Source organism: Macaca mulatta, chromosome 2 (assembly GCF_049350105.2).
Source record: "Macaca mulatta isolate MMU2019108-1 chromosome 2, T2T-MMU8v2.0, whole genome shotgun sequence".
In the NCBI taxonomy this organism is placed as follows: Eukaryota; Metazoa; Chordata; class Mammalia; order Primates; family Cercopithecidae; genus Macaca; species Macaca mulatta.
The window spans coordinates 15486055-15513230 of NC_133407.1; the positions used below are offsets into that span (position 1 = coordinate 15486055).

At 44.9% G+C, this 27176-nt stretch overlaps 1 protein-coding gene across 2 annotated transcripts in view; it reads left to right on the forward strand.

Moving 5' to 3' along the window:
• Nucleotides 1–27176, forward strand: part of GLB1 (galactosidase beta 1) — a 110295-nt gene that overhangs the window by 64838 nt on the left and 18281 nt on the right. For both annotated transcript variants that reach the window (XM_028843605.2, XM_077991360.1), the window contains exons 11-14: nt 17348–17422; nt 20328–20417; nt 23465–23578; nt 25164–25295. In XM_028843605.2, coding sequence (XP_028699438.2) covers nt 17348–17422; nt 20328–20417; nt 23465–23578; nt 25164–25295 — 411 coding nt within the window. The remainder of the gene's footprint in view (nt 1–17347; nt 17423–20327; nt 20418–23464; nt 23579–25163; nt 25296–27176) is intronic.

Here is a 27176-nt window from a genome sequence, read left to right on the forward strand (position 1 = left end):
GCAACTGTAAAACCTCCCAAAGGAAGAGGACATTTGACACAGGGAAGCTGGAGCAGAAAGAGACAAGGATGTTAGCTTGTTATGGTCAAATTATATTACTTTCGCAAGTTTTACAAAAACATATGACAGTGTGAACATGCTGGTGGGATTCCTCCCTTGGGGCACTTCTGGATGCAGCTGCCACGGTAGCCTAGGAATGAGACGATGGCAGGGTCATCAGGGAGTGGAGAGGAAGCAATCAATTTGAAAAACATTTAGGGCTGGGCACAGTGGCTCTTGCCTGTAATCCCAGCACTTTGGGAGGCCAAAGTGGGAGGTTCGCCTGAGGCCAGGAAATCAAGACCAGCTTGGGCAACATAGTGAGACTCTGTCTCCACAAGAAAATTAAAACATTTAAATTAGGAAAGAAAAGTGTTCAGGGGGTAGAATTGATAGGATTTCGGTGATTGACTGAACACAGATGTGAGAAAGAATGAGGAATTGTTGATTTGTCCAGGTTACAACCTTAGTTAGATAACTAGGTGGGTACTGGGATGGGCACCTAAGATAGAGGATTGCAGAGGAGGCCCTGGCAGGGACAGGGGAAGCAAGTTCAGTTCTGGGCTTGTTCAGCTCAGTGTTTCCGGGAACATCCAGGTAGAGAGATTTCTCCATAAGCACCAACACTTATAGTAAGACACTCCAGGGAGAAGTCTGAAAGGCTGGCGCAGATTCTGGGGCCATCAGTGCAAATGGAAACCGAAGTCCAGGGAGAAGTTGAGGCTGCACATGGGGAACTGACTGAGGAGGACGATGGGCCAAGCAAAAGACAAACCTGGGGAATCCAAAGCTTTAACCACTGGGCAGAGTAAGAGAACCCACAAAGGAGACAGAGTCTTTAGAAATTGCCAGGCTCAGTGGCTCATGTGTGTAATCCTAGCACTTTGGGAGGCTGAGGTGGGTGGATCACCTGAGGTCAGGAGTTCGAGACCAGCCTGGCCAACATGGTGAAACTCCGTCTCTACTAAAAATAAAAAAATTAGCTGGAATGGTGCACTCCTGTAGTCCCAGCTACTCTGGAGGCTGAGGCAGGAGAATTGCTTGAACCCAGGAGGCAGAGGTTGCAGTGAGCCGAGATCACACTGTTGCACTCCAGCCTGGGTGACGAGCAAAACTCTGTCTCAAAAACAAAACAAAAAAAGAAATGAACGTAATTCAATAGCTTATGATAGATTGCAGCTTAACATGTCATATTTTCCCTCTTTGATATTTCTGGTTTGAAAGAGAAATTAACTACAAGATTTAGTGGAGATATATCTGTTTTGTTTTTGTTTTTGTTTTTTTGTTTGTTTTTGAGACAGAGTCTTGCTCTGTCACCCAGACAACTTCCACCTCCCCGGTTCAAGTGATTCTCTTGCCTCAGCCTCCCAAGTAGATGGGATTAGAAACATACACCAATGCATATGGCTAATTTTTGTATTTTTAGTAGAGACGGAGTTTCACCATGTTGGCCAGGCTGGTCTCAAACTCCTGACCTCAAGTGATCCACCCGCCTCGGCCTCCCAAAGTGCTGGGATTACAGGTGTGAGCCACTGCACCCAGCCAGTGGGCTCTTTCTTATGAGACTTTGTAGATATTCCATTAGCTGATTTGTTAAAGGATCGTCAAAATATTTGCTTGCATCAAGTAAGGGAATTGGATGGTAAATATCCCCTATATATAGCTGTACCTGCCTCCTTCCTTCATCAAAGACTCAAAAAGTGGAATACGTCTCCTCTTTAATCCATTTCAAGAGCACATTAGGTGGTGATGGGCAATATATTTCACTGACATGGACTCCTGGGGATAATCTCCCAGCAGGTTGCATAAGCCTATGCTCAGTGGTGAAGGCCCCCAGGCGGCTCTCTTCATAAGAATCTTCAAGGCATGGCAAAGCTCATGACATTTGCATTTTAAAAGGCATTTGCTTTGGTGTGGGTAAAACTCAACCAAACATGGTTAACACTTTGACCTCGAGGATGAACCATTAAAATATAGGGCAGCGACCTCCTCTTCCCTACTGATTCCTGAGAGGGGCAGTGGTGAGTTTATTTTTGTATGCTGTCAAATCAACTGAGACCCATTTTAAGAGTTTTGTTTCTGTTCTTTATAGGGATTCCATCAAAGTCAGAGTTCCGCTGATTTTTTGGAAACGGGTCACTGTAAAAATTAATCAACTGGTAGTTGAGGATCTTGATAATTGGAGTGGATTCTGGGATTCCCAAAGGTAGTAACTGGGCTTAGTGGTGAAGAGGGGATGGGAGAAGAGCCACAGTGATTTTTCTGTACTTCAAAAGCTTAATGAAGTTTGAAATTTGATCCAGGATTTGTCTACACTGGCTGATTGATCATCCTGCTCTGTTCATGACTGGAATGCCATTGGCTTGATACGCAGACACAGCTGTCTCTTGCTGATGTATAGTGACATGTGCATCCCTGTGAAGAGACCACCAAACAGGCTTTGTGTGAGCAATAAAGCTTTTTAATCACCTGAGTGCAGGCGGGCTGAGTCCGAAAAGAGAGTCAACGAAAAGAGATAAGGGTGGGGCTGTTTTATAGGATTTGGGTAGGTAAAGGAAAATTACAGTCAAAGGGGGGTTGTTCTCTGGTGGGCAGGAGTGGGGGTCACAAGGTGCTCAGTGGGGGAGCTTTTTGAGCCAGGATGTGCCAGGAAAAGAACTTTCACAAGGTAATGTCATCACCGAAGGCAAAGACCAGCCATTTTCACTTCTTTTGTGGTGGAATGTCATCAGTTAAGGCAGGGCAGGGCATTTTTACTTCTCTTGTGATTCTTCAGTTATGTGCAAGTCACAGGGGATGCGATGACTTGGCTTGGGCTTAGAGGTCTGACATTCCTGCCTTATATTAATAAGAAAAATAAAACAAAATAGTGTTGAAGTGTTGGGGCGGCGAAAATTTTTGGGGGGTGGTATGGAGAGAGAATGGGCAATGTTTCTCAGGGCTGCTTCAAGCGGGATTAGGGGCAGCGTGGGAGCCTAGAGTGGGAGAGATTAAACTGAAGGGAGATCTTGTAAGAGGCGATATTGTGAGGATGTTAGAAGGAGCATTTGTCTCATAGAATGATTGGTGATGGCCTGGATATGGTTTTGGATGAATTGAGAAACTGAACGGAAGATACAAGGTATGAATAAAAGAAGGAGAAAAAATAGGTATTAAAGGACTAAGAATTGGGAGGTCCTAGGACATCTAATTAGAGAGAGCCTAAGGGGGTTCAGCATAATTACTTGCTTGGTTGGTGAGTTTTTAGGCTCTACGTTTTTGGGGTGCAGTTCAAGTTGTTCCGGTGTCTGGAATGAGACTGGGGCTTAATTAAAAAGGAGTGTCCACACAAGAGCTCAAATGGGCTGTAACCTGTAGCATTCCGAGGACAGGCCTGAATTTTGAGAAGGGAAAGTGGTAAAAGTATTGTCTAGTCCTTTCTAAGTTGGTGACTGAGCTTGGTGAGGTGTGTTTTTAAAAGACCATTAGTCCGTTCTACTTTTCCTGAAGATTGAGGACGGTAAAGGATATAAAGGTGTCACTGAATACCAAGAGCCTGAGAAACTGCTTGGGTAATTTGACTAATAAAGGCTGGTCCGTTATCAGACTATATAGAGGTGGGAAGGCCAAACTGAGGAATTATGTCTGACAGAAGGGAAGGAATGACCGCGGTGGCCTTCTCAGACCCTGTGGGAAAGTCCTCTACTTATCCAGTGAAAGTGTCTACCTAGACCAAGAAGTATTTTAGTTTCCTGACTGGAAGCATGTGAGTAAAGTCAATTTGCCCATCCTGGGCGGGGGCAAAACCTCCAGCTTGATGTGTAGGAAAGGGAGGGGCCCTGGACAATCCCTGAGGGGCAGTAGAATAGCAGACGGAACCCTGAGAAGTGATCTCCTTGAGGATAGATTTCCATGTTGGAAAGAAAATGAGAGCTTCTAAGAGACGGGCTAGCGGCTTGTAACCTACATGGAAGAGGTTATGAAATGACGACAGAATAGAATGGGCCTGTGAGGCTGGAAGGAGATATTTCCCTTGGTCTAAGAACCATTTGCCTTGTGTGGGAAGAGATTGACAGGTAGAGGTTTCAGTGGGGGAGTAGGTGGGAGTGGCCAATGTGAAGAAGAAAAACATAGAAGTTGGAACACTAGCTGCTTTTTTAGTTAACTTATCAGCATAAGCATTGTCCTGAGCGATGGTTGGGGGAAGAAAACAGATTTTGGAAGTTTTGAGAACTGTAGAGAGTTGAGCATAGTTTGTGATTTGTAGGGCCTCTAACAGTATTAAAGCAGTGGCAGCCGCTGCGCACAGACATGAGGACTAGGCTAAAACAGTAAGGTCAAGTCGTTTGGACAGAAAGGCTACAGGACGTGGTCCCGGCTCTTGTGTAAGAAATCTGTCCGCACTAACCATGCCTAGGAAGGAAAGGAGTTGTTGTTTTGTAGAAGGGATTGGGTTTTGGGAGATTAGTCGGACACGATCAGCAGGGAGAGTAAGTGTGTATTTGTGAGAATTATGCCGAGATAGGTAACAGATGAGGAAGAAATTTGGGCTTGACTGAAGTAATGGGTCTGTCTGTGAAGCCTTGCGGCAGTACAGCCTAGGTAATTTGCTGAGCCTGATGGGTGTCAGGGTCAGTCCAAGTGAAAGCGAAGAGAGGCTGGGATGACGGGTGTAAAGGAATAGTAAAGAAAGTATGTTTGAGATCCAGAACAGAATAATGGGTTGTGGAGGAAGGTATTGAGGACAAAAGAGTGTACGGGTTGGGCACCACAGGGTGGATAGGCAAAACAATTTGATTAATAAGGCTCAGATCTTGAACTAACCTGTAAGCCTTGTCTGGTTTTAGGACAGGTAAAATGGGGGAATTGAAAGGAGAGTTTACAGGCTTTAAAAGGCCATGCTGTAGCAGGCGAGTGATAACAGGCTTTAATCCTTTTAAAGCATGCTGTGGGATGGGATATTGGCATTGAGTAGGGTAAGGGTAATTAGGTTTTAATGAGATGGTAAGGGGTGCATGATCAGTCACCAAGGAGGGAGTAGAGGTATCTTATACTTGTGGGTTAAGGTGGGGGGATACAAGGGGAGGATGCGAACGAGGCTTTGAACTGGTAAAAAACACAGAAATGAGGCATGGCTGTAGCCCAGGAATAGTCAGGGAAGCAGATAATTTAGTTAAAATGTCTTGACCTAATAAGGGAGGTGGGCAGGTGTGGATAACTAAAAAGGAGTGTATAAAAGAATGTTGTCCAAATTGGCACCAGAGTTGGGGAGTTTTAAGAGGTTTAGAAGCCTGGCCGTCAATACCCACAACAGTTATGGAGGCAAGGGAAACAGGCCTTTGAAACGAAGATAAGGTGGAGTGGGTAGCCTCCATATTGATTAAGAAGGGGACAGACTTACCCTCCACTGTAAGAGTTATCCAGAGTCTGTGATGGTCCAGGAGGCTTCCGAGGTAATGGGACAGCGTCAATCTTCAGCCACTAAGCCAAGAAGGTGTGGGAAGGAGTCAGTCAGAGAGCCTTGGGCCAGAGCTCCAGGGGCTCTGGGAGTGGCTGCTGGGTGAGTTGGACAGTCCGATTTCCAGTGGGGTCCCGCACAGATGGGACACGGCTTAGGAGGAATCCCAGGCTGCGGGCATTCCTTGGCCCAGTGGCCAGATTTCCAGCACTTGTATCAAGCTCCTGGGGGAGGAGGTTCTGGAGGAACCCCTGGCAGCTGCGGTTCAGGCGTTTGGAGTTGTGTGCTGGAGATGTGGCTGGGGTTTGTCGCACAGTGGAGGCAAGGAATTGCAACTCAGAAATAAGTTGCTACTTGGCTGCCTTTACTCTATTATTGTACACCTTGAAGGCAACGTTCATTAAGTCCTCTTGTGGGGTTTGAGGGCTGGAATTTAATTTTTGGAGCTTTATTTAATGTCGGGAACAGATTAGGTAATAAAATAAAATGCATATTAAGAATAAGATGGCCTTCTGACCTTTCAGGGTCTAGGGCTGAAAAGCGTCTCAGGGTTGCTGCCAAACGAGCCATGAACTGAGCTGGGTTTTTCATATTTGATGAAAAAGAGCCTAAACGCTAACTGATTTGGGAGAGGTCAGATAAAGGAAAAGGAATATTAACCTTGACTATGCCTTTAGCTCTAGCAACTTTTTTAAGAGGAAATGCTGGGCAGGTTGGGGAGGGCTAGTCGTGGAACGAAACTGTGAGCCAGACCGGGTGTGAGGAGGGGAGGTGATAAAAGGATTATAGGATGGGGGAGCGGAGGCTGAGGAAAAATTGGGACCTAGCTCGGCCTGGCAAAGGGGAGAGGTCAGATGTGTCTGTAGAAAAGGAAGACTAGAAAGACTCAGCAGCGCTTGGGGTTGGGACTGAGGGGACAGGCGGGAGGGAAAGAAGGAAGATTTGGGACGAGTTGCATTGGGAACAGAGACTAGGGAGGGACCGATGTGTAAAAGAATGCCTGGACGTCAGGCACCTCAGACCGTTTGCCCATTTTACAACAAGAATTATTTAGATCTTGTAGGATGGAAAAATCGAAAGTGCCGTTTTCTGGCTATTTGGAACTACGGTCGAGTTTGTATTGGGGTCAAGCGGCATTGTAGAAGAAAATAAGGCATTTAGGTTTAGGTCTGGTGTGAGTTGAAGAGGTTTTAAGTTCTTGAGAACACAGGCTAAGGGAGAAGGAGGAGGAATGGAGGGTGGAAGGTTGCCCATAGTGAAGGAGGCAAGCCGAGAGAAAAGAGAGAGTAGTAGAGACATGGAGAGAAGGAGTTTTGGGGTTCTTGCCCTCCAGAAAAGCGGGAAAGGGGTCGGGGTGCGGAAATAAAGGATTGGGGTACAAAAATAAGTTGGGGTGCAAAAATAAGAGTTCTGGGCACAAAAATGAGAGGTCAGGGTTCTTGCCCCTCCCCCAGAAAAGCAGAGAAGGGGTAGAAACAGGGAGAGAAGGGGTCGGGGTGCTTGCCCGTAACCCAGAAAAGCAGAGAAGGGGTAAAGACAGGGAGAGAAGGGGTCAGGGTTCTTGCCCCTCCCCCAGAAAAGCAGAGAAGGGGTAGAGACAGGGAGAGAAGGGGTCGGGGTGCTTGCCCCTCCCCCAGAAAAGCGGGACTTGCCGCTAAGGGTGAAGGACCAAGGAAGGCATCCCTGCAGCATGGTCAGACACCTCTGAAACATGGGTGAGTAATCAGAGAGGCGTCCCTGCAATGATTAAACACCAAGGGAAGGCTGCCTTCCCCAGTCCGTGACCAACGCTAGCGTTTTGGGTCCATGGATAAAACGTGTCTCCTTTGTCTCTACCAGAAAATGAAAGGAATTGAAATTAAGAGAAGGGAGAGAATGAAGGTTGGCACCAAGATTGAAAGGAGAAAGAGGTGAGAGAGGTTGGAGAAGAGAGTAAAAAGAGGCCACTTACCTGATTTAAAATTGGTGAGATGTTTCTTGGGCTGGTTGGTCTGAGGACCAGAGGTCATAGGTGGATGTTTCTCACGGAGCAAAGAGCAGGAGGACAAGGGATTGATCTCCCAAAGGAGGTCCCCTGACCCGAGTCACGGCACCAAAATGACATGCGTGCCCATGTGAAGAGACCACCAAACAGGCTTTGTGTGAGCAATAAAGCTTTTTAATCACCTGGGTGCAGGCGGGCCGAGTCCGAAAAGAGAGTCAGCAAAGGGAGATAAGGGTGGGGCCGTTTTATAGGATTTGGGTAGGTAAAGGAAAATTACAGTCAAAGGGGGGTTGTTCTCTGACGGGCAGAAGTGGGGGTCACAAGGTGCTCAGTGGGGGAGGTTTTTGAGCCAGGATGTGCCAGGAAAAGAACTTTCACAAAGTTTTCACTTCTTTTGTGGTGGAATATCATCAGTTAAGGCGGGGCAGGGCATTTTCACTTCTTTTGTGATTCTTCAGTTACGTGCAAGTCACAGGGGATGCGATGGCTTGGCTTGGGCTCAGAGGCCTGACGTGTAGTGCTGGTGAAAACTAATGTTTTATGTCTGATGTTACAGATAATAAAGGGAATATTACTTAGCAACTGTTAAATCGTCTTTTAAAGTGCCTACTGATCTCTTCATTTCCTGTAGAGTTGGCTTTTCTAGTCCATCTTCCAGAGTGATTTCTCTGAAACACTGATGTGATCACTTATCAGTCTTTTGGCTAAGATCAAGTGTAGTATCAAAAACACTGATACGGTCAGGATACCTTCCATGACTTGGCCCCTATATTTTTCCAGCCTCATCTTTCAATTCTCCCTTCTTAGATGTGACTCCCTGGCCCTAAGATGGAGCTATATACAATTCCATGAATGAGACAGTGCTGTTTATACTTCCTGGTCTCTGCACCCTCTGCCTTTGTTCACCTGGAAATGAAGACACACCTCACTTGCCTTATCTGCAGAGTCTTCTTTGATCCACTTGTCAGCTGAGTTAGTCACATTTTGTTTTCTATCCCTTATATTGTAGAAATCTTTTAAAAACTTTTTTTTTTCTTAACTTTTCTTTTAGGTTCATGGGTACACATGCAAGGTTGTTGTGTAGGTAAACTGTGTGTCACAGGGGTTTGGTATACAGATTATTTTGTCACCCAGGTAATAAGCATAGTACCTGATAGGTCATTCTTTGATCCTCTCCCTCCTCCCACCTGCCACCCTCAAACAGGACCTGATTCTGTTCCCCTTTTTGTGTCCATGTGTTCTCATCATTTAGCTCCCACTTATAAGTGAGAACATGCAGTATTTGGTTTTCTGTTCCTGCATTAGTTTGCTTAGGATAATGGCCTCCAGGTCCATCTGTGTTGCTGCAAAGGACATGATCTTGTTCTTTTTTTATGGCTGCGTAGTATTCCATGGTGTATATAAACCACATTTTCTTTATCCAGTCTACATTGATGGTCATTTAGGTTGATTCCGTGTCTTTGCTATTGAAAATACTACTTTTCATGGTATGTTAATATAACTGATTTATACACATTTCTTACTCTCTGGAATAGGAGCTGTTTATAAGTCTAGTACCAAGCATAGGACCTGACACAAAGTATTTTCTTAATAAGAGTTTGTTGAATGAATGTATGAAAACATTAAAGGTCTTGGTGAAGGAAAAGCTGGTCACCACTGAATCTAGTGGATTCCACAGGGAAAAGAGCAGCTTCCTGTATTGAATTTGTCCAGTTAAGTATGAGAAGCAACATTTGCAATTGCTCTGAATAGTATGATTAAAGCACAAATTGTTATGGAAAAATAATGGTTTAGAAGTATAGCATTTTGGTATATTTGTTCATTTCTTTTCTGAAACGTTAATTAGCTAAGGTAAAGATGAGGATTTTGCTATATAATAATCAAACTAGTATCAATGAAAAATCAATATTAAAATGAAAAGTTAGAAAATTGTAATAAATGGGATAGACAGATGAAAGCTTAATATCTATATTATAATGAGCTAATACCACTGATCAGAATATCAAGATCTACATAGAAAATTGGATAAATGACAGCCAGGCGCAGTGGCTCACGCCTGTAATCCCAGCACTTAGGCTGAGGCGGGCGGATCACCTGAGGTCGGGAGTTTGAGACCAGCCTGACCAACATGGAGAAACCTCGTTCCTACTAAAAATACAAAAAATTAGCCAGGCATGGTGGCACATCCCTATAATCCCAGCTACTCGGGAGGCTGAGGCAGGAGAATCACTTGAACCTGGGAGGCGGAGGTTGCACTGAGCCAAGATTGTGCCATTGCACTCCAGCCTAGGCAGCAAGAGCAAAACAACGTATCAAAAAAAAAAAAAAAAAAAAAAAAGGGTAAATGACATAAACAAGTATGGATACTTGGTGAAAATGTGGGTATACACTATTTTAAGAGTCATATAAAATACTCATATCCTTTGACCTAGTCACCCCACACTTGGGGCGTTACTTTTAAAAAATAAAAATTTAGGCCGGGCGCGGTGGCTCAAGCCTGTAATCCCAGCACTTTGGGAGGCCGAGACGGGCGGATCACTAGGTCAGGAGATCGAGACCATCCTGGCTAACACGGTGAAACCCCGTCTCTACTAAAAAAATACAAAAAACTAGCCGGGCGAGGTGGCGGGCGCCTGTAGTCCCAGCTACTCAGGAGGCTGAGACAGGAGAATGGCCCGAACCCGGGAGGCGGAGCTTGCAGTGAGCTGAGATCCGGCCACTGCACTCCAGCCTGGGCGACAGAGCGAGACTCCGTCTCAAAAAAAAAAAAAATAATAAAATAAAAATTTAAAAGAAGGATAATGCTATAGACATGAAGTTGTTTGTTGCAACTTATAAATTTTGATATTTATGATATCAAAATTGGAAACAATTCAACCCCTAACATAGGAAGGATTATGTAAATTCTGTCATATCCACACAAAACACTATAATATGCAATAAGTAAAATTGTTTTCAATATTTAACCATGTCAAAAGTGCTTTTAGTAAGTGGCAGTAGCAAATTACAAAATTATCTCTTAAGTTTATGTTACATGTATGCATAAGGGGAGAGTCTAGGAGGGAAACTGGAAGAGAAGGTTTTGTGGTGGCTTTGGGGGTTGTTTTGTTTTGTTTTTGGAATTGTGGGTGAAAAAACTTTCTTTTTTTTTTCTTTTTTTGAGACGAAGTCTTGCTCTGTCGCCCAGGCTGGAGTGCAGTAGCACGATCTCAGCTCATTGCCACCTCTGCCTCCTGGGTTCAAGCGATTCACCTGCATCAGCCTCCTGAGTAGCTGGGACTACAGGAGCGTGCCACTGTGCTTGGCTAATTTGTTTGTATTTTTAGTAGAGATGGGGTTCTGCCATGTTGGCCAGGCTAGTCTCAAACTCCTGACCTCAGGTGATCCACCCACCTCAGCCTCCCAAAGTGCTGGGATTACAGGCATGAGCCACCACACTGGGCCTAATACTTTCTGTTCTATTGTTACAACAATAAGGAGGCAGGGCGGAGCAGTGGGAACAGCGCTAGACTTGGAGCCACAGTACCAACTCCCTCCCTTGTTCTCTTTATAACCTCGAGCTAGTTTCTCAGTCTTCTCTCTAAAGAGGAAATATAATAACTAGGTATGAGAGCCTTTGGAAGTAGTACATGAGATAACAGTACAGGCATCTAAGCACTGCATCAAAGTGAGCTGAGTGTAGGTTGAACAAGTATGTCCATACGATGACTTTTTCTTCCAGTGTGGTAGAAAAGATTGCAGTCCTAGTTAAATTGGAATCCGCCTTGAACTTTAAGAGATAAATGACATGGTCACTAATATGTGCGGGTAAGTAGGGAACCTCAGGAAACCGATCATACTGTTCTCAGGTCCCTCTTTGTGAATTTGTGTTTTCTGCTTTTATTGGCCAGAATGGGGAGTGAGAAGGGATGGGTAAACGGCTAGCGGAGGAGTGTGGTCTAGACTTCAGGGAAAGTGGGAAAAGAGATCTTACAACATTTTTCACTTTCCAAGATAAATAGTAACTCTTTGATCCCACATTTATTTCTTTTAATATTATGTTTTAAAAGTTTCATAGAGATAATAGATTCATCTTGTGGGTACAAAGCACTTTCCAGAGCAAGATGGCCAACTGACCACCTCCTTATCTCTTCTCCCTTCCAAAATGTTACTTCTTTCAAAACATGGGCATCTTTTTAAAAATGGAGACAGTAAAGGGGGAGTTGTTCATGCATAACAGATTTCAAAAGATCTGTGGTGGCTGAGGATGTAGGATAAGGAAATCTCAGTCCCTAGTGAGTGTGGAATAGAGTTACAGGAACAGAGAGCAGGGAGTAGACTGGTCTCAAAGAACCACGGAGACCAGGTCCTGGAAATACATGAGTGGCAAAAGATAGGAATGAAATGGAGCTGACAGTGAGAAGGTTAATTAAACCTTACGTATTTTCTGTTAGGTCCTCCGCTCCTTCACCTCAGTCTCAAACACAGACCGTCCACCAGGGAGGCATCTTTCTACCAGTCAGAAAATCACAGGGGATTTTCCTTAAAACATTAAAAAAAGTAAACAGCCCCAGATTAAAGACCCTCCCCATTACATCTGATTCTGTCAAAGCACCCTAAAACAAAACCCCTAGACCTGGGCGTGGTGGCTCACGCCTGTAATCCCAGCACTTTGGGAGGCTGAGGCAGGCAGGTCACCTTAAGTCAGGAGTTCGAGACCAGCCTGGGCAACATGGTGAAATCCCGTCTCTAGTAAAATTACAAAAAAATTAGCTGGACATGGTGGTGGGCACCTGTATTCCCAGCTACTCAGGAAGCTGAGGCAGGAGAATCACTTGAACCTGGGAGACGGAGGTTGCAGTGAGCTGAGATCGTGTCACTGCACTCCAGCCTGGGCAACAAGAGCAAAACTCGGTCTCAAAAAAAAAAAAAAACCCAGAGGACAAGCCCTGCTCCTGTGCACAGAGCAGGAAGCACTGTTAGAGACAAGACAGTTATGCAGATGCTGGGGCATTCATTTGCATTACCATTAAATAGGAATGAACAACCAAGCATGGGCAGACACTGAGGACAACCATAAAACCTGCAACAGGAAAGAGAAAGACCAAGATGAAATAAACAGAAGAGTGACTGTAGAGGCAACAAAGAATTCAGGGGACAGGAGAGATCTTAAGTACAAAAAACAAAATCCATTAAGTTAATGTCTTTCAGAGGCATATTACATCCATAAGGTAAGAATGGGATACTTTGAAAAAGAAGCTACTAGAGAACAAGAGTTCTTGGATATTAAGAAGAATCTCCTAGAAACTAGAACCAGAATACAGAGATGGAAATCAGAAAAGATACGAGATAATGAGGAACAATCTAGGATGTCCAACTTGTTACTGATAAGAAAGAAAAAATTGGAGAAAAAATGTCAAAGAAGTAATACAGAATTTTTTCAAAATTGAAAGGGATATCTGAGTTGTTGAACATAAGGAATGCAAAGAAGGTACATAGTCAGATGTATTTCTGGGAAATTTTAGGACATTGAGAATAAAGAGGTGACAGAGGACTGGGTGTTGTGGCTCATGCCTATCATCCCAGCACTTTGGGAAGCTGAGGTGGGCAGATCACTTGAGGCCAGGAGTTTGAGACCAGCCTGGCCAACATGGTGAAACCCTGTCTCTACTAAAAATACAAAAATTAGCCAGGCATGGTGATGTGAGTCTGTAATCCCAGCTATTCAAGAGGCTGAGGCATGAGAATCACTTGAACCCAGGAGGTGGAGGTTGTAGGCAGTGGAGATCACGCCACTGCACTTCAGCCTGGGTGACAGAGCGAGACTCCATCTCAAAAAAACAAAACAAAACAAAAAGAGGCAACATAGGGTAATATGCTAATTGATGGAACTAAGAAATAAAGATATAAGGATATTATTTTAAAGGTAACTAGGAGAGAAGCTGAAAATGTTGATACAAACATAATAGCAAGAAAGGAAGATAAACTTTCTTTATCTTCTGGGCTGTACTCTCATGTGTTAAGGAAATCAATGATAAGAAAAAGCAGTACACATATATTACTTAGAGACCAGAAGAAGCAAAAATAGGAACAATTAAATAATTTTAAAATGTGCTGGGCGTGGTGGCTCACACCTGTAATCCCAGCACTTTGGGAGGCCAAGATGGGAGGATCGCTTGAGTTCATGGGTTTGAGACCAGCCTAGGCAACATAATGAGACCCCATTTCTACAAAAATAAAAATAAAAATTAGCAGGTCATGGTGGTGCATGCTTATAATCCCAGCTACTCAGGAGGCTGAGACAGGAGGATCGCTGGAACTCAGAAGGTTGAGTCTGCAGTGAGCCATGATTGTGCCACTGTACTCCAGCCTGGGCAACAGCCTATCTCAAAATAAAATAATAAAAAATGATAATTTTTAAATGGCTTCCTCTGAAAGACAGAACTAAGAAAAAAGTGAGGCAGGGGACTCTTGCTTTTCACCATAACAGTCTTTTGTCCTCCTATTTTATTTTATTATTTATTTATTTATTTTGAGATAGAGTCTCACTCTGTCGTCCAGACTGGAGTGCAGTGGTGCAATCTCAGCTCGCTGCAACCTCTGCCTCCCAGGTTCAAGTAATTCTCATGTCTCAGCCTCCCAAGTAGCTGAGACTACAGGTGTGTGCCACCATGCCTGGCTAATTTTGTATTTTTAGTAGAGATGGGGTTTCACCATGTTGGCCAGGCTGGTCTCAAACTCCTGACCTCAAGCGATCTGCCTGCCTCCACCTCCCAAAGTGCTGGAATTACAGGCGTGAGCCACCGTGCCAGGCCTTGTCCTCCTCCTTTTAAAAATTATTAGTTTTTATTATTGTTGCAGGATCTTTGGGGTGTTGCTTTTCTGGCTGGAAACCTCTGTGGCCTGTGGCGCCTTTGCCTGAGTTTTGCTTGGGCCCACTGGGCTCGTTCTGCTCGTTTGGCCTGGCAGGCTGCACTTGGCTCATGCTTCCTGCCTGGATCCCATACCTGCCAAAGACAAGTCAGGCATAGAACGGCAAGGGGTGTGTGAGCAAGCATGTGGTTGAGCCACTGTGCACCGTCAGACACACTGGCTGCTGCTGCAGGGTGAGCAGCTCCAGGTGTCCGCACAGGCGCCAGCCCTCTGCAAGGCTGCAGCTGGGCCAGGCACACTGCAGACAGCTTCTCTGGCTGGCATCAGGGTACGCAGTAGTGCCCGGAAGCTTGGAGATGCCAGGAACCACAGGGCCCCAAAAAGGGAGTCACAGCCCCAGCTCTGGGAGCTCCCAGGTCTGCACAGCTCTTCTCTCCTTCTCTTCCCCCACAACGTGGTGAGCAAGGTGCATGTTTCAGCCCTATTTGTGTCACAGCTCTTTTAGCCTCACCATTCAGCGGATCTTGAGTTCTTGTCCTACATCCAGGAAGAATGAGGTACACAGACAAGTGGAGGGTGAGCAAGATGAAGAGTAGCTTTATTGAGTGATAGAACAGCTCAGAGGAGACCCACAGTGGGTAGCTCCTCTCCATAGCCAGGGTGTCCCAGCGAGTGTTCAGGTCTCAGCAAAGAGGGTGGTGCCTCTCTGTGGGTAGATTGTCCCATCCTCTCTCCATCCTCTCAGCAGAGAGAATAACTTTTCTCTGTAGCTGATTGTCTCCCCTTGTGTCTCCATTTTCTAGTCCTGCTGAGCTTGTGGATGTTAGGGGCCTCAGTGGGGAGGAAGTGTGGCTTGGACCATGGGCGGCCATTGGCGGGTCCAGGGAAAAGCACCACCAGTTACCCCTCTGGTCCGTGAGACCAGTGACTTGAACCCCAGGCTTCCAGCCCTCCCCCGCTTGAAGGTGGGGCTTCATCACCCACCCACTTCCATCCAGGAGCCTGCCTACCTCCTGCCACCATTCATGGCGCCCAGGCTGTTTGTGCCAAGAGGCACCTACAGGCCAGTACTGAGCTGCCCTCAGCGCCCCCTCGGCCTCCCTCCTGTGCTCATCGGTGCCCAAAGTCCAGAGGGGGCTGAGGTGGCAGGAGGCTGGCATATCAGTGCTACCCTGAGCATTTGCACACCCAGCTAGCGTGCGACAGCACGTGGGCCACTCAGCCCCATCCTTGCTTCGAGATCGGAGTGACACTGGGAGAAGAGAGAGGCTAGGCAGTGGCAGCAGACACCTCTTAGCCTTTCGGGGGACGGGGGCCTTCCCGGGCACCGAGAGAGCAGAGATGCCTCCGTCTGCCCCTGCAGCTTGGTAGCTGCAGCCACGCCCAGCTCCTGCTTGGCTCCGTGGATCATGGCACTGCCCCGGGCACAGCTCTACCTCAGGGACCTTCTCTGTCCGTCCCTCCATGCCCAACCACGCTGCTACCCCACCAGCAGGTGACTCGGCCCAATCCCATCGTGGCGGGCTTCAGGGACTGTCCACTTCCTCCCTGCTGCACCCTTTCCACCGCAGCAGCAGGCAAGAGCAGCGATGCGGGGCCGGGGTCAGTAGCGGCAGAGGCTCCAGGCCTGGGAGTAGATCCTGCCTGGACCCGTGAGGCTGGGGACTGCACAGTCAGCTGCCTTGGGGTTATGGGGCACAGGGGTCCTCCCCGCTGCCCCTACTGGCCCTGCAGCTGCTCCCACCGCCACTGCCCACGACCTCCTTCCGCCACAGCCAGCGTGATGGCAGCAGCTGCTCCGGGCCATAAAGAGGCGATGCTGCCAGCATTGTGTCTTTTAGAAAGGGAAACCAAAAAAAAGAAGGAAAGAAAGAAATAGAAGGATCCTGAGAGTTCACAGTACACTCTACTTGAAAAGGCAGATGGCCACAGACATTTCTAAGACGTGAGACTTTCTCCCAGATCCTCTTACTCCATAATTATATACATACATGCACATATATGTGTGTGCATGTGTATATGTCCATATATAATATTTAACATTTAAGAAGGATTTATTTTTTAAAATAGTTTCAGACTTCCAGAAAAGTTACAAGAGTAAAAGTAGTTTAAAAAAAGCATTTGTGGTCAGGCGCGCTGGCTCATGCCTATAATCCCAGCACTTTGGGAGGCCAAAGTGGGCGGATCCCCTGAGATCAGGAGTTTGAGACCAGCCTGACCAACATGAAGAAACGCGGCCTCTACTAAAAATACAAAATTAGCCAGGTGTGGTGGTGCATGCTTGTAGTCCCAGCTACTTGGGAGGCTGAGGCAGGAGAATCGCTTGAACCCGGGAGGCAGAGGTTGCAGCAAGCCAAGATTGCACCATTGCACTCCAGCCTGGGCAACAAGAGCGAAATTCCGGCTAAAAAAAAAAAAGCATTTGTATATTCTCCACCCAGACTCATCTGCATCAACATTTTACTTGCTTCATCACTTGTGCATAGGCTTGTTTCTTCTCTGTGTGTGTGTGTATGTGTGTGTGTGTTTTCTAAATCATTGGAGGATTGCATACATCATGGCCTTTACCTTTAAATACTTTATTATATGTTTCATAATAATATGGAGATGTATTCTGTCTCATGACCACAGTAAATTTAACATTGATACAGCACTTTAGCAATAAGATTAATATTTTTCCTATGATAGGCTATCTCCCTTCAGAGTCTGTCTGTCATGTACCTGTTTCCTTTTTTCCTCCCACTCCCTAGCCTTCTGCTGTTTACCCTCATTCTCTCTACTTGTTTTTGCTCTTTTGTCTTGAGGTCTTTCGGTTTATTTGGATATTCCTGAAGCTTAAAACACAGACACACACTTTGAGGTAAAAAATTTACCAGATCCTGCTTTTGTAGAACTCTTTAGTTCCTTTGATTTTCAAAAAAAGCACTGGCACTGTTGAGTCTTTGACCTTCCTTTCAAAAAATAAATTTTTGAATATGTTTCTGAAGGTTTAACAGCTTTTTTTCTTTTCTCTCTTTTTCTACTCTGGTTTATAGTTTGAAAAAGTACCAGAAGGTCCTATCCCTCCATCTACACCAAAGTTTGCATATGGAAAGGTCTCTCTGGAAAAGGTAAGAAAAAACAGAAACTTTGAAAGTGAGAGATGGGAGTGAGAAAGTGGAATTTAGCAGCAGTGAGTGAAAGTGCTGTGCTGGAGGAATTGGTCGTTATTTTTCTGAGAATTTGTTTTCTGCGAGCCTAATGGGGTAAATGATGTTTCTGGGAAAAGGGGGAGAGAGCTGTGAGAAGATACTTATGCTTGTTGACAGGATGAGCAGATGGGACACAGGTGGGAGTAGTAGGCATTCTTGGATCATTTGGGTCATCTTGGTTCCTTTATCAGTGGTATAAACAGTGTCAAGTTCCTTTGTGGAAATAACATGCCACCTCATTGTTCTGGCTGTCAAGGCTCTTTGTCGTCATTTACCTTTTTTTAGGAGTTCCGCAAAATCACAGGCATTTTGATAGATCTCTGCCCTAAATTATATACTTCCCTCCATCTCAAAGTTGTGTCCTAATTTTTATGGTCTGTGGTTTATATGTTAAATGGGGACACTGGAGAAAAAGCTAGAAATCAATCATAAATAGGAGTTAAGGGCAATGTATTCTAGGAAAAGCGAAAAAGAAAAAAGGTTTTACTTAATAGTCAGAGGAGTGACATAGCTGAAGTCAATTTGTTTTGACCATCTGTGTCTTCAGGTTTTCCCCTTTTATAATCCCTAACTCCTACATGTATTAACTCACAAGAAAAAAAAAAAAAAAAGAACCATTACCTATTTCTTAAGAATCTCGATATCCTAAAATAGTATCATAAGTTTTTATCTTCAAGCAAAATGCCAAACATGATTATATAATTTTTCCATCCAAGAAGCCCTTTGACATGGTTGGTTGGTTGAGTTCTTGTAACATTTTCCACGTAGTGTCAGATACATGTGCTACATTCTACAAAGAATGTGGTCTTTCTCTCTGATAGGGATCTTTCTTTAGTTTAATCAGACTTTAGTCATTCTTGTAAAGGGAGCACCTTCTACCTGTTCATTGCTACAGCTACTTAAGGAAAACTTTGGTTTGTTTGTTTCAGAGCCGTGACAAATCTATTTTTATGCAACAGAAAATAGCTCCAAATGTTCAAAACAACAACATTGCTAAAACAAAGCTAGCTTAGTACCAAAAGCACATTCTGTTTACCGTGAAAGAAAATCATGTGAGCAGAAATGACTTTTTATTTTTAAATAAATATATACAATTGAAGATAGCAAATCAGCATACAACTGAATTAACTTTATGTAGAACCCAGTTATATGGAAAACAGGTTTTTACCGTGAGTTGAATTGCTTAGTGTCCAGGCGGGAAAACACCCAGATGAGTAGCTGGCTTGATGAAATTGTAAATCAGATTTTTTTCCTTAATGCTGCACATCAGCAAGGTAACCGTGGGAAGTGTTTATGAAATTCCTAAATGGGCTGGGCATGGTGGCTCACACCTGTAATCCCAGCACTTTGGGAGGCCGAGGCGGGAGGATCACCTGAAGTCAGGAGTTCAAGACCAACCTGGCCAACATGGTGAAACCCCATCTCTACTAAAAATACAAAAATTAGCCAGGCATGGTGGCACGTGCCTGCTCAGGAGGCTGAGGCAGGAGAATCGCTTGAACCTGGGAGGAGGAGGTTGCAGTGAGCCAAGATTACGCCACTGCACTCTGGCCTGCCAGCCTGAGTGACAGAGTGAGACTCTCTCAAAAAAAGAAAAAAAAATCCTAACCAGTATTATGTCATGGAAAATCCTGGGATTTGGAGCCAAATCTAACTACAAATCCTGGCTCTGTCATTACTCAAGTGGACTTCTGTGAGTCTCCACAACACAGGGAGGCCAGTAGCACCTGCCCCACAGGGTAGTTGTGAGTAGTCAGTGAGCTAGTGCTTGTAAACGCTGTATCTCTTCTGGAGTGTGTAGACAGGCAATGACTGGTAGCTGTTATTATCATTGTTGTTATCGCATCAGAATAAGTATCCTGGGTTCCAAAATAACCAGTCCTTTGGATTGAATATAATAAATAGTTGCCAAGCGTCTACTGTGTTCTAGGCATTGGGGCTGAGTATGGAACATATCTTATTCTTAAGGAGCTGACAGTCTGGTGAGGAAGACAAAGATGAACAACTGAAAAGTGATACAGGCATGGAAAATATGCCACACACAAGTTCAGAGGAGGGTGAAGTAACTAGGAAGTATTAAATATTAAGGTGATATAATAATAGTGTATCTAATCTTAGTTGAATGTAATTGGCCTCTGGTTACTACTTTTACTTCTTAGTTATTTCACTTGGGAGTGTTCAGAGAGGGTTTATAAGGAGGCCGCATCTGAGCCTTGGTTTTCATTCATTTTAAGAGCCTTTTATAGGTCTCCGAGCAGGTTGAATTTCTGAATAGGTATGTTTGAAACCTTTTTTAAGACTACCATTGGCCGGGCGTGGTGGCTCAAGCCTGTAATCCCAGCACTTTGGGAGGCCGAGACGGGCGGATCACGAGGTCAGGAGATCGAGAGACGATCCCGGCTAACACGGTGAAACCCCGTCTCTACTAAAAAATACAAAAAAATAGCCGGGTGAGGTGGCGGGCGCCTGTAGTCCCAGCTACTCGGGAGGCTGAGGCAGGAGAATGGCGTAAACCCGGGAGGCGGAGCTTGCAGTGAGCTGAGATCCGGCCACTGCACTCCAGCCTGGGTGACAGAGCAAGACTCCGTCTCAAAAAAAAAAAAAAAAAAAAAGACTACCATCATCATAGTTTTCTTCAGGGAGTAGATGGAGAGGACTGAAGGAGACTGGGAAGCAATATTGAGTGGAATCTGAATGATTTACGTTTATTTAGGGGTTTGGTCAAACCCACTGATATCTTTCCTAATTAGGAAATGGCACTACTCTCTACCCTGATGACCAGTGAGGGGTGCAGTGTCTCAATGCTGCTTTTGTTTCTTTTCAGTTAAAGACAGTGGGAGCAGCTCTGGACATTCTGTGCCCCTCTGGGCCCATCAAAAGCCTTTATCCCTTGACATTTATCCAGGTGAAACAGGTAGGCCTTCAAAGGTAATGGCTCGCCAGTTTTCTATTTGCAAAAATGTGCTTTCTGCACTGCCTTGCAGTGCCCATTCTGAGTTCAGGGGCCAAAATGGTAAACAAATGCATCAGATCCCAGGTAAATGAACCATGAATTTCCAGGGTCTCTTTAGCTTGAAGGGCTGCATGGTGGGCTGATCATGCCTATGTTTTTTGCCCCACTTCTCACTCATGCAGGAGGTAGCCCAACCTGCTTCACCATAATTCTGTGCAAGTTATAAATTTAGTTCACTGACCAATCTAATTAATCTTTTTTACTAGGCATCAGTGGAAGATCACTGTTTTAATACTCAAAACAGACAGTTTAATTATTTGTCTGTTCTTAGCTCAATGGCATAAGGACTGTGTTTTTTGGTAGACTGGGTTCTTTGAGATTCTTTTTCCTGCTTTTAAAGAGAACAGAGCACATCTTTTTTTTTTTTTTAGTGTTTCTATATGTGTGTGTTTGATCTCCAGACACTGCCTCGTCTTTCTTTTTTTTTTTTTTAATTTTTCCCAGCGTTTTGTTTTGGAAAATTTTAAATCCAAAAAAAGTTGCAAGAATAGTACAATAAACACCCATATACTTTTTACCTAGATTCACCAATCGTTAACAGTGCTTTCCTTGCCTTTTTCTCTCCATGTGTATGTAGTCAACTGCTTTTCTTTTTCTAACCATTTGAATTGTCAGCACCATGTCACTCCACATTTAAATACTACAGCATACATGTTTTAAGAAAAAGAACATTATCCTGCAGGACCACAATACAATGATCACACACAAGAAATTTAATATTGATGCAATCCTATAATCTAATATAAATTCTATAGTCAAGTGTCCCTGGTCGTTGCAATAATGTCCTTTACAGCTTAATCTTTTCTCAATCCAGTTTCCAATCCGTAATCACACATTGCCATTAGTTATATTCTCCTTAGTCGTCTTCTGTCTGAAACTGTTCCTAAGTCTCTCTCTCATGACGTGGACATTTTTGAAAAGGTCAGGGTGTTTGCAGACTTTGCTTCACTGATTAGATTCAGTAAAACATTTTGGGCATGAACACAACGAAGGTGATGTGTCCTTCTTAGGGAATGATAGCAGGATGCCCATGAAACCAGCTTGTCCCTTCACTGCAATGTTAAGCTTCATCACTTAGGATCTCAGCCCCATGTTTTGAAATAGAAGGTTATCCACGTCCTCCTTTCTGATTTTCTGTGGTGATCACCTTCTGGAAGGAGTCTGAACAGTAAGGCAAAACAATAACAGCATATCTAATCTTAGTTTAGTGAAGCTTGCCATCAGTTGCTATTTTTACACCTGTGATTTTATTCCAACCATTCTATTTTGTAATAAAATGAATAATTAAGTCCCCCCCACACACACACACATTCACTGTTTTATGAACATTGTATAGGGTACTCTGCAGTCCTAGCACCCACATCTATAAATGGAACTTACCTGCACTTTGCAGGGCTGTTGAGCACTTCAGACAATGATCCAAGAGCACGTGGAGCCTGGGGAGGGAGTTTCAGGTTATATATGAACACGTGCAGCCATTGTTCTTTCTCAGACCCCTTCTGCTTTCTGATCTTTGACCAAGGCAGTGGTCTCAGATTGGGTGGGGCTTCCTGGGCCCTGGCTATTTCAGATCTGGGACAAGTCCACAGAATATATATTTCCAGGAAAAAAACCCAAAGGGCACAGACTTCAGGGAGTGGGGCTCAGCCTACTGTCTCTGCAGGGACCCCCTGAGCCTCAGCCACACCTGCCTGGAGAGCATCACAGCTTCTACCCCTCCTTCTGGAAGCCCTTGACAAAGCTTTCCTCAGCCCTTGAGGAAACTTACCACTTTAGCTAGTTTTCAAAATAAGTAAATAAATAAACAAAAAGGAGATGGAGGTGTGGAGTCTGGGCGGGAGGTGTTCTTGTGCTATAAGGTTTGTGTGGTCTTAGCATTTCTTGTGCTCAGCTCATTCCTGCAACACAGGAAGGTGGATTAATGCTTTCCTCAGCTCCTCCCAGTCACCTTTCCACTTGCCTGAAGTTTACTTTCTTTCTTTCTGGGCCCTAGAAATAGGGAACGTTTTCTCTGTTCCATGCTGGATCTCTATTTGCATTCTCTTCCATAACTCAGGATTTTGTCCCAGCTCAGCCTTGCTAATAATGTCCACAGCAGGAAGTAAGTAAGCAAAGTCAATAACTATAATTCTGTGGATTATTATGTCAATAACTATAATCTGTGAATAATTCCGTTCCTGCTGAGGCTGATTGTTTAAGGCTTTCCTTTTGGACCAGGGATATCAGCATCTAAAAATATTTTCTGGTTTAGTGGTCGGTTACAATCTAGTCTCTTAACTATTTCTTTCCCCTGTGCCTCCACTTAAAACGGTTCTGATGGACTTTGTTGTTGTTGTTGTTATTATTAGAGATGGGGTCTTACTATGTTACCCAGACTAGCCTCGAACTCCTGGGCTCAAGAGATCCTCCCAGTTCAGCCCCCCAAGTAGCTGAGACTACAGGTGAATGCCACTACACCCAGCTCATTGCCTTTGGTTTTGTATGTTCAAGCAGATTTAGCCCAAGAAACTGGAGACAGTTTTGCTGAGCAGAACTTCATCTCTTGGCTTTGCTGTTTGTTTACCTTGTTTTTTTCGTTGTTGCTGTTGGTTTTACTTAGTTTTGTTTTTGGAGCTAACATCCATAACTTTTGCTATGTATGATACAATCCCGTGTATGACCCTGGGCAAGTGACTTAATCCATTCAGGGTCCAGGTTCCTCTTATGGGAAAGGGATGCTTGATAAGACACTGTTCACGGTTCCTTGCAATTTACTATTATGATAGATCTTTGATGAGCTAAAAATGTAAGCCAGTTTCCTTTTTCAAATGTATGTTTTTCTGGAGGTGGGGGAAGATTTTCATTCCTTATGGTTTCCAAAACATCGCTTTCATACAGGACTAGGGTAACCAAGTTCTCTAAACGAATGGCAATAGTGATGTATTTTTCTTAAATCCTTTTCTAACCAGTATTATGGGTTTGTGCTATACCGGACAACACTTCCTCAAGATTGCAGCAACTCAACACCTCTCTCTTCACCCTTCAATGGAGTCCACGATCGAGCGTATGTTGCTGTGGATGGGGTAAGAATCATCTCTGAACTGTGTGTTTTGTCCCGGTGAGGGTGGGGATGAGCAGCCTGCACTTGTTAACACAGTATTTGGGGGCTTTGCTCACCTCTTCAACCTCAGGCTCCTCCCATCACTTTTTTTTTTTTTTTCAGACAGGTTTTTGCTCTGTTGCCCAGCCTGGAGTATAGTGGTGTGATCACAGCTCACTGCAGCCTCAACCTCCCAGGCCCAAGTGATCCTCCTACCTCGGCCTCCAAGTAGCTGAGACTACAGGGGTGCACCACCATGCCTGGCTAATGTTTTGATATTTTTGTAGAGACAGGGTCCTACTATGTTGCCCAGGCTGGTCTTGAACTCCTGAGCTCAAGTGATCCTCCTGCCTCAGCCTCCCAAATTGCTAGGATTACAGGAATGAGCCACCACACCACCCTTCTTCTTGGTGACCCTTAGCTGTGCCTCTTGCTTGCTGTGAGGCCTCATGCATGTGCCATTTGCTGGAATCCACCCTACCCACCATCTTAACCCAGAGGGCTGTGCTTGACACCCCACCCTCTCAGAAGCCTCTGGGTCTCCCCAACCAAGGTCACCCTTCTCTGACTGATGTTGCCTGTGCCTTCTTTGCTCCTTAAGGGTGGGGTCCATTTCCAATTCAATTTTGTACCTGCCACTGTACAAAGTTTGTTGAACTTCGTGCCTTTATCCTACATGAGAAATTATATTCTAAAGGACTGCTGGTGACAGTTATTACTGAAATGCACAAAGAACCGTGTTTCATAACAAAAGCAGATGCAGTTCAGGACTTCCAGTCCACTCACTGAAATGGTCACAGGAAGGAACACCGGAAAAGAGTTTCCTCACCAAGAAAATGTGTTCAGAAGATTTTAAAATATTTCCCATTCTCTTGTAATCAACAGCTTTCTTTTCAGTGGGAGCAGATTACTAAGACATTCTACTCTTTTGATGGTGACTGTTTCTTCGCTTCTAACTTGGGTGTTGTCTTAGTGAATTACGATCATTGTACGGTCAATTTAAAAAGTCTAACCTTTAAAAAAGTTAGGAATATGTTGCTGATCAAATACCTGTTGTTTTTCCTCATTCTATTATATAATGTTCGTGGTTAATGCATCATGTCAAGTATTTTGAGGTGAAAATACTCCACCTAACTCTCTGATTTTATCTCGTTTATCTGATTTTGTCTTATCTCTCCATGTTGTTCAGAAGCAATTTTTTGTAAGTGACTTTTGTGCTGTCAGAACACGAAGCAGCTCCTCTAATAAGAATCCTCCCCTGGAATTTGTCTCCCTCTTGTTTCCACTAAAAGTAGATGGCAGTAAAACATTCCAGGGCAAAGGAAACCAGCTTAGACCATTCTGTGCTCTCAGCTGTGTCTGGCAATTTTCCTAAACAGGAAGCAGTGATTGGGGGAACTTTCCGACCTGGCCAGTAATTTGGGCTAAGATGCTATCAAACCATTTCTTTCCAAGTCTGGTGACACTTCAAGGCAAGAAAATGAGTGCTAAATTAACTGAGCATGCTGCCTCTCCTTGCTGACCTTCTTACCCTCAATTCAATTGTCATTTGGTCTTGAACCCCACAGATCCCCCAGGGAGTCCTTGAGCGAAACAGGGTGATCACTCTGAACATAACAGGGAAAGCTGGAGCCACTCTGGACCTTCTGGTAGAGAATATGGGACGTGTGAACTATGGCGCATATATCAACGATTTTAAGGTAGGACAAACCACACTGTCAAGACTAAGGTTCAAGGGGTGACAGCTTAGAAGTTGAAGCCCAGTACAGTGGCTCACACCTGTAATCTCAGCACTCCTCCTGCCTTGGAGGAGGCCAAGAGTTCAAGACCAGCCTAGGTGAAATAGTGAGACCTCTACGAAAAAAAACTTAGCCAGGTGTAGTGACGTGCGCCTGTGGTCTCAGCTACTCAGGAGGCTGAGGCAGGAGGATTGCTTGAGCCCAGAAGCTGGAGATTAAAATGACCTATGATCATGCCACTGCACTCTAGTCTGGGTGACAAAGTGAGACTTTGTCTCAAAAAAAAAAAAAAAAAGAAGAAGTAGTTGAGCTATTTTGAAGAGCTGTTTTCCTCTGTAGGTGATGAGAAAGTGGAGCTTTGCAAACAGAACTTTTCCCCTGTATTTGAGTTTGGTCATCCTATAGAAAGAAACAGAAAGAGGAAGCCCGTCCACCATGCTCTTCCTCTGCTTAAAAAGACCACCGAGCTCACTGAAGGCACTCCTTTGCCAGCAAAGCCAGCTGAGCCTCTGTTCTGCCCTGTTTTATGGGTTTGGATGGTTAGTCCGTGGCAAACTCTTCACTTGTAGAAAGCCTCTTCCCTTGGGGCACTGGCTATCACCTCTGTTGATTACTCCTGTGTCCAGATGTGTAGCCCAAATAAGTTTTTCTAACACATATTTTTAGAGCATTATTCAGCAAGCATTTGTTAAGCTCCCGCTCCGCAACATGCCCCGCCAGGTGCTTTGGGGAATGCAAAGGTGTCAAGAGACAGGCTCCTCTCAGGGAGCTCACCCTCCACAAGAGGAGAGAACACCTCATCAAGGAAACAATGGCACCACCCAGGCTAGGACAGGACAAGTGTCTAGGCTATTTCCTGACCCTCTTGGGATCAGGCAATTACATCTTAGGGAACTCCGGGAATAGCTGTATGCAGGCCACCTTTGCCTCCAGTATAAATGTCTCTCTCATAGTTCTTGTGCTCAGGGTGGACTTCGTGGCCTCCTGCCTGGCTCTCAGAGGCCACACTGACCCATGAGAGTGACTCGACTCTGGAGTGTAGTCTCTGGGTCCCCAGTACCTGTCAAAGAGCCTGACACACAGCCACCTGGTTAATATTTATCAAATTACTAAATGAGCAATCGAGACTTGGTATCTGGGATTCTACTGGGAATGGGGAAGTTCCCTACATACAAGCCAGGGAAGGGGAAGTTAGCTGAGCCTTGACAGCCCAGCCCTGGCCTGTGTGGAACAAATAGAGCAGCTTCTGAATTCAGGTCTGAGATTTGCCATCATCATCATTACCCTTCCTATCTTCCTAAGGTGTCACAGTATTCTCATGTATGTTATCTCACTTGGCCCTCATAACAGGTGAGTGACTCGGGTGTGGTCCTCCCTGTGACGACAGCTGAGGTGCTGAAGGCCAATATTTCTCCTGGCTGCATCCATCGTGCGTGCTGCATCCACAGTGGGGTGACTGTTCCTTTGTATCCCCCACTCACTCATTCCTTTTGTCCCTAGATTCCATCTTGAGACAGGATCTCGCTGTTACCCAGCCTGGAGTGCAGTGGCACAATCTCAGCTTACTGCAACCTCTGTCTCCTGGACTCAAGCAATCCTCCCTCCTCAGCCTCCCAAGTAGTTGGGACTATAGGTGCATAGGCCAATTTCTGTATGTCTTGTGGAGACTGGATCCCTTTTTGTTTTGAGACGGAGTGTTGCTCTGACACCCAGACTGGAGTGCAGTGGCATGATCTCAGCTACTGCAACCTCTACCTCCCAGGTTCAAGTGATTCTCATGCCTCAGCCTCCTGAGTAGCTGGGATTACAGGCACCTGCCACCACACCCAGCTAATTTTTGTA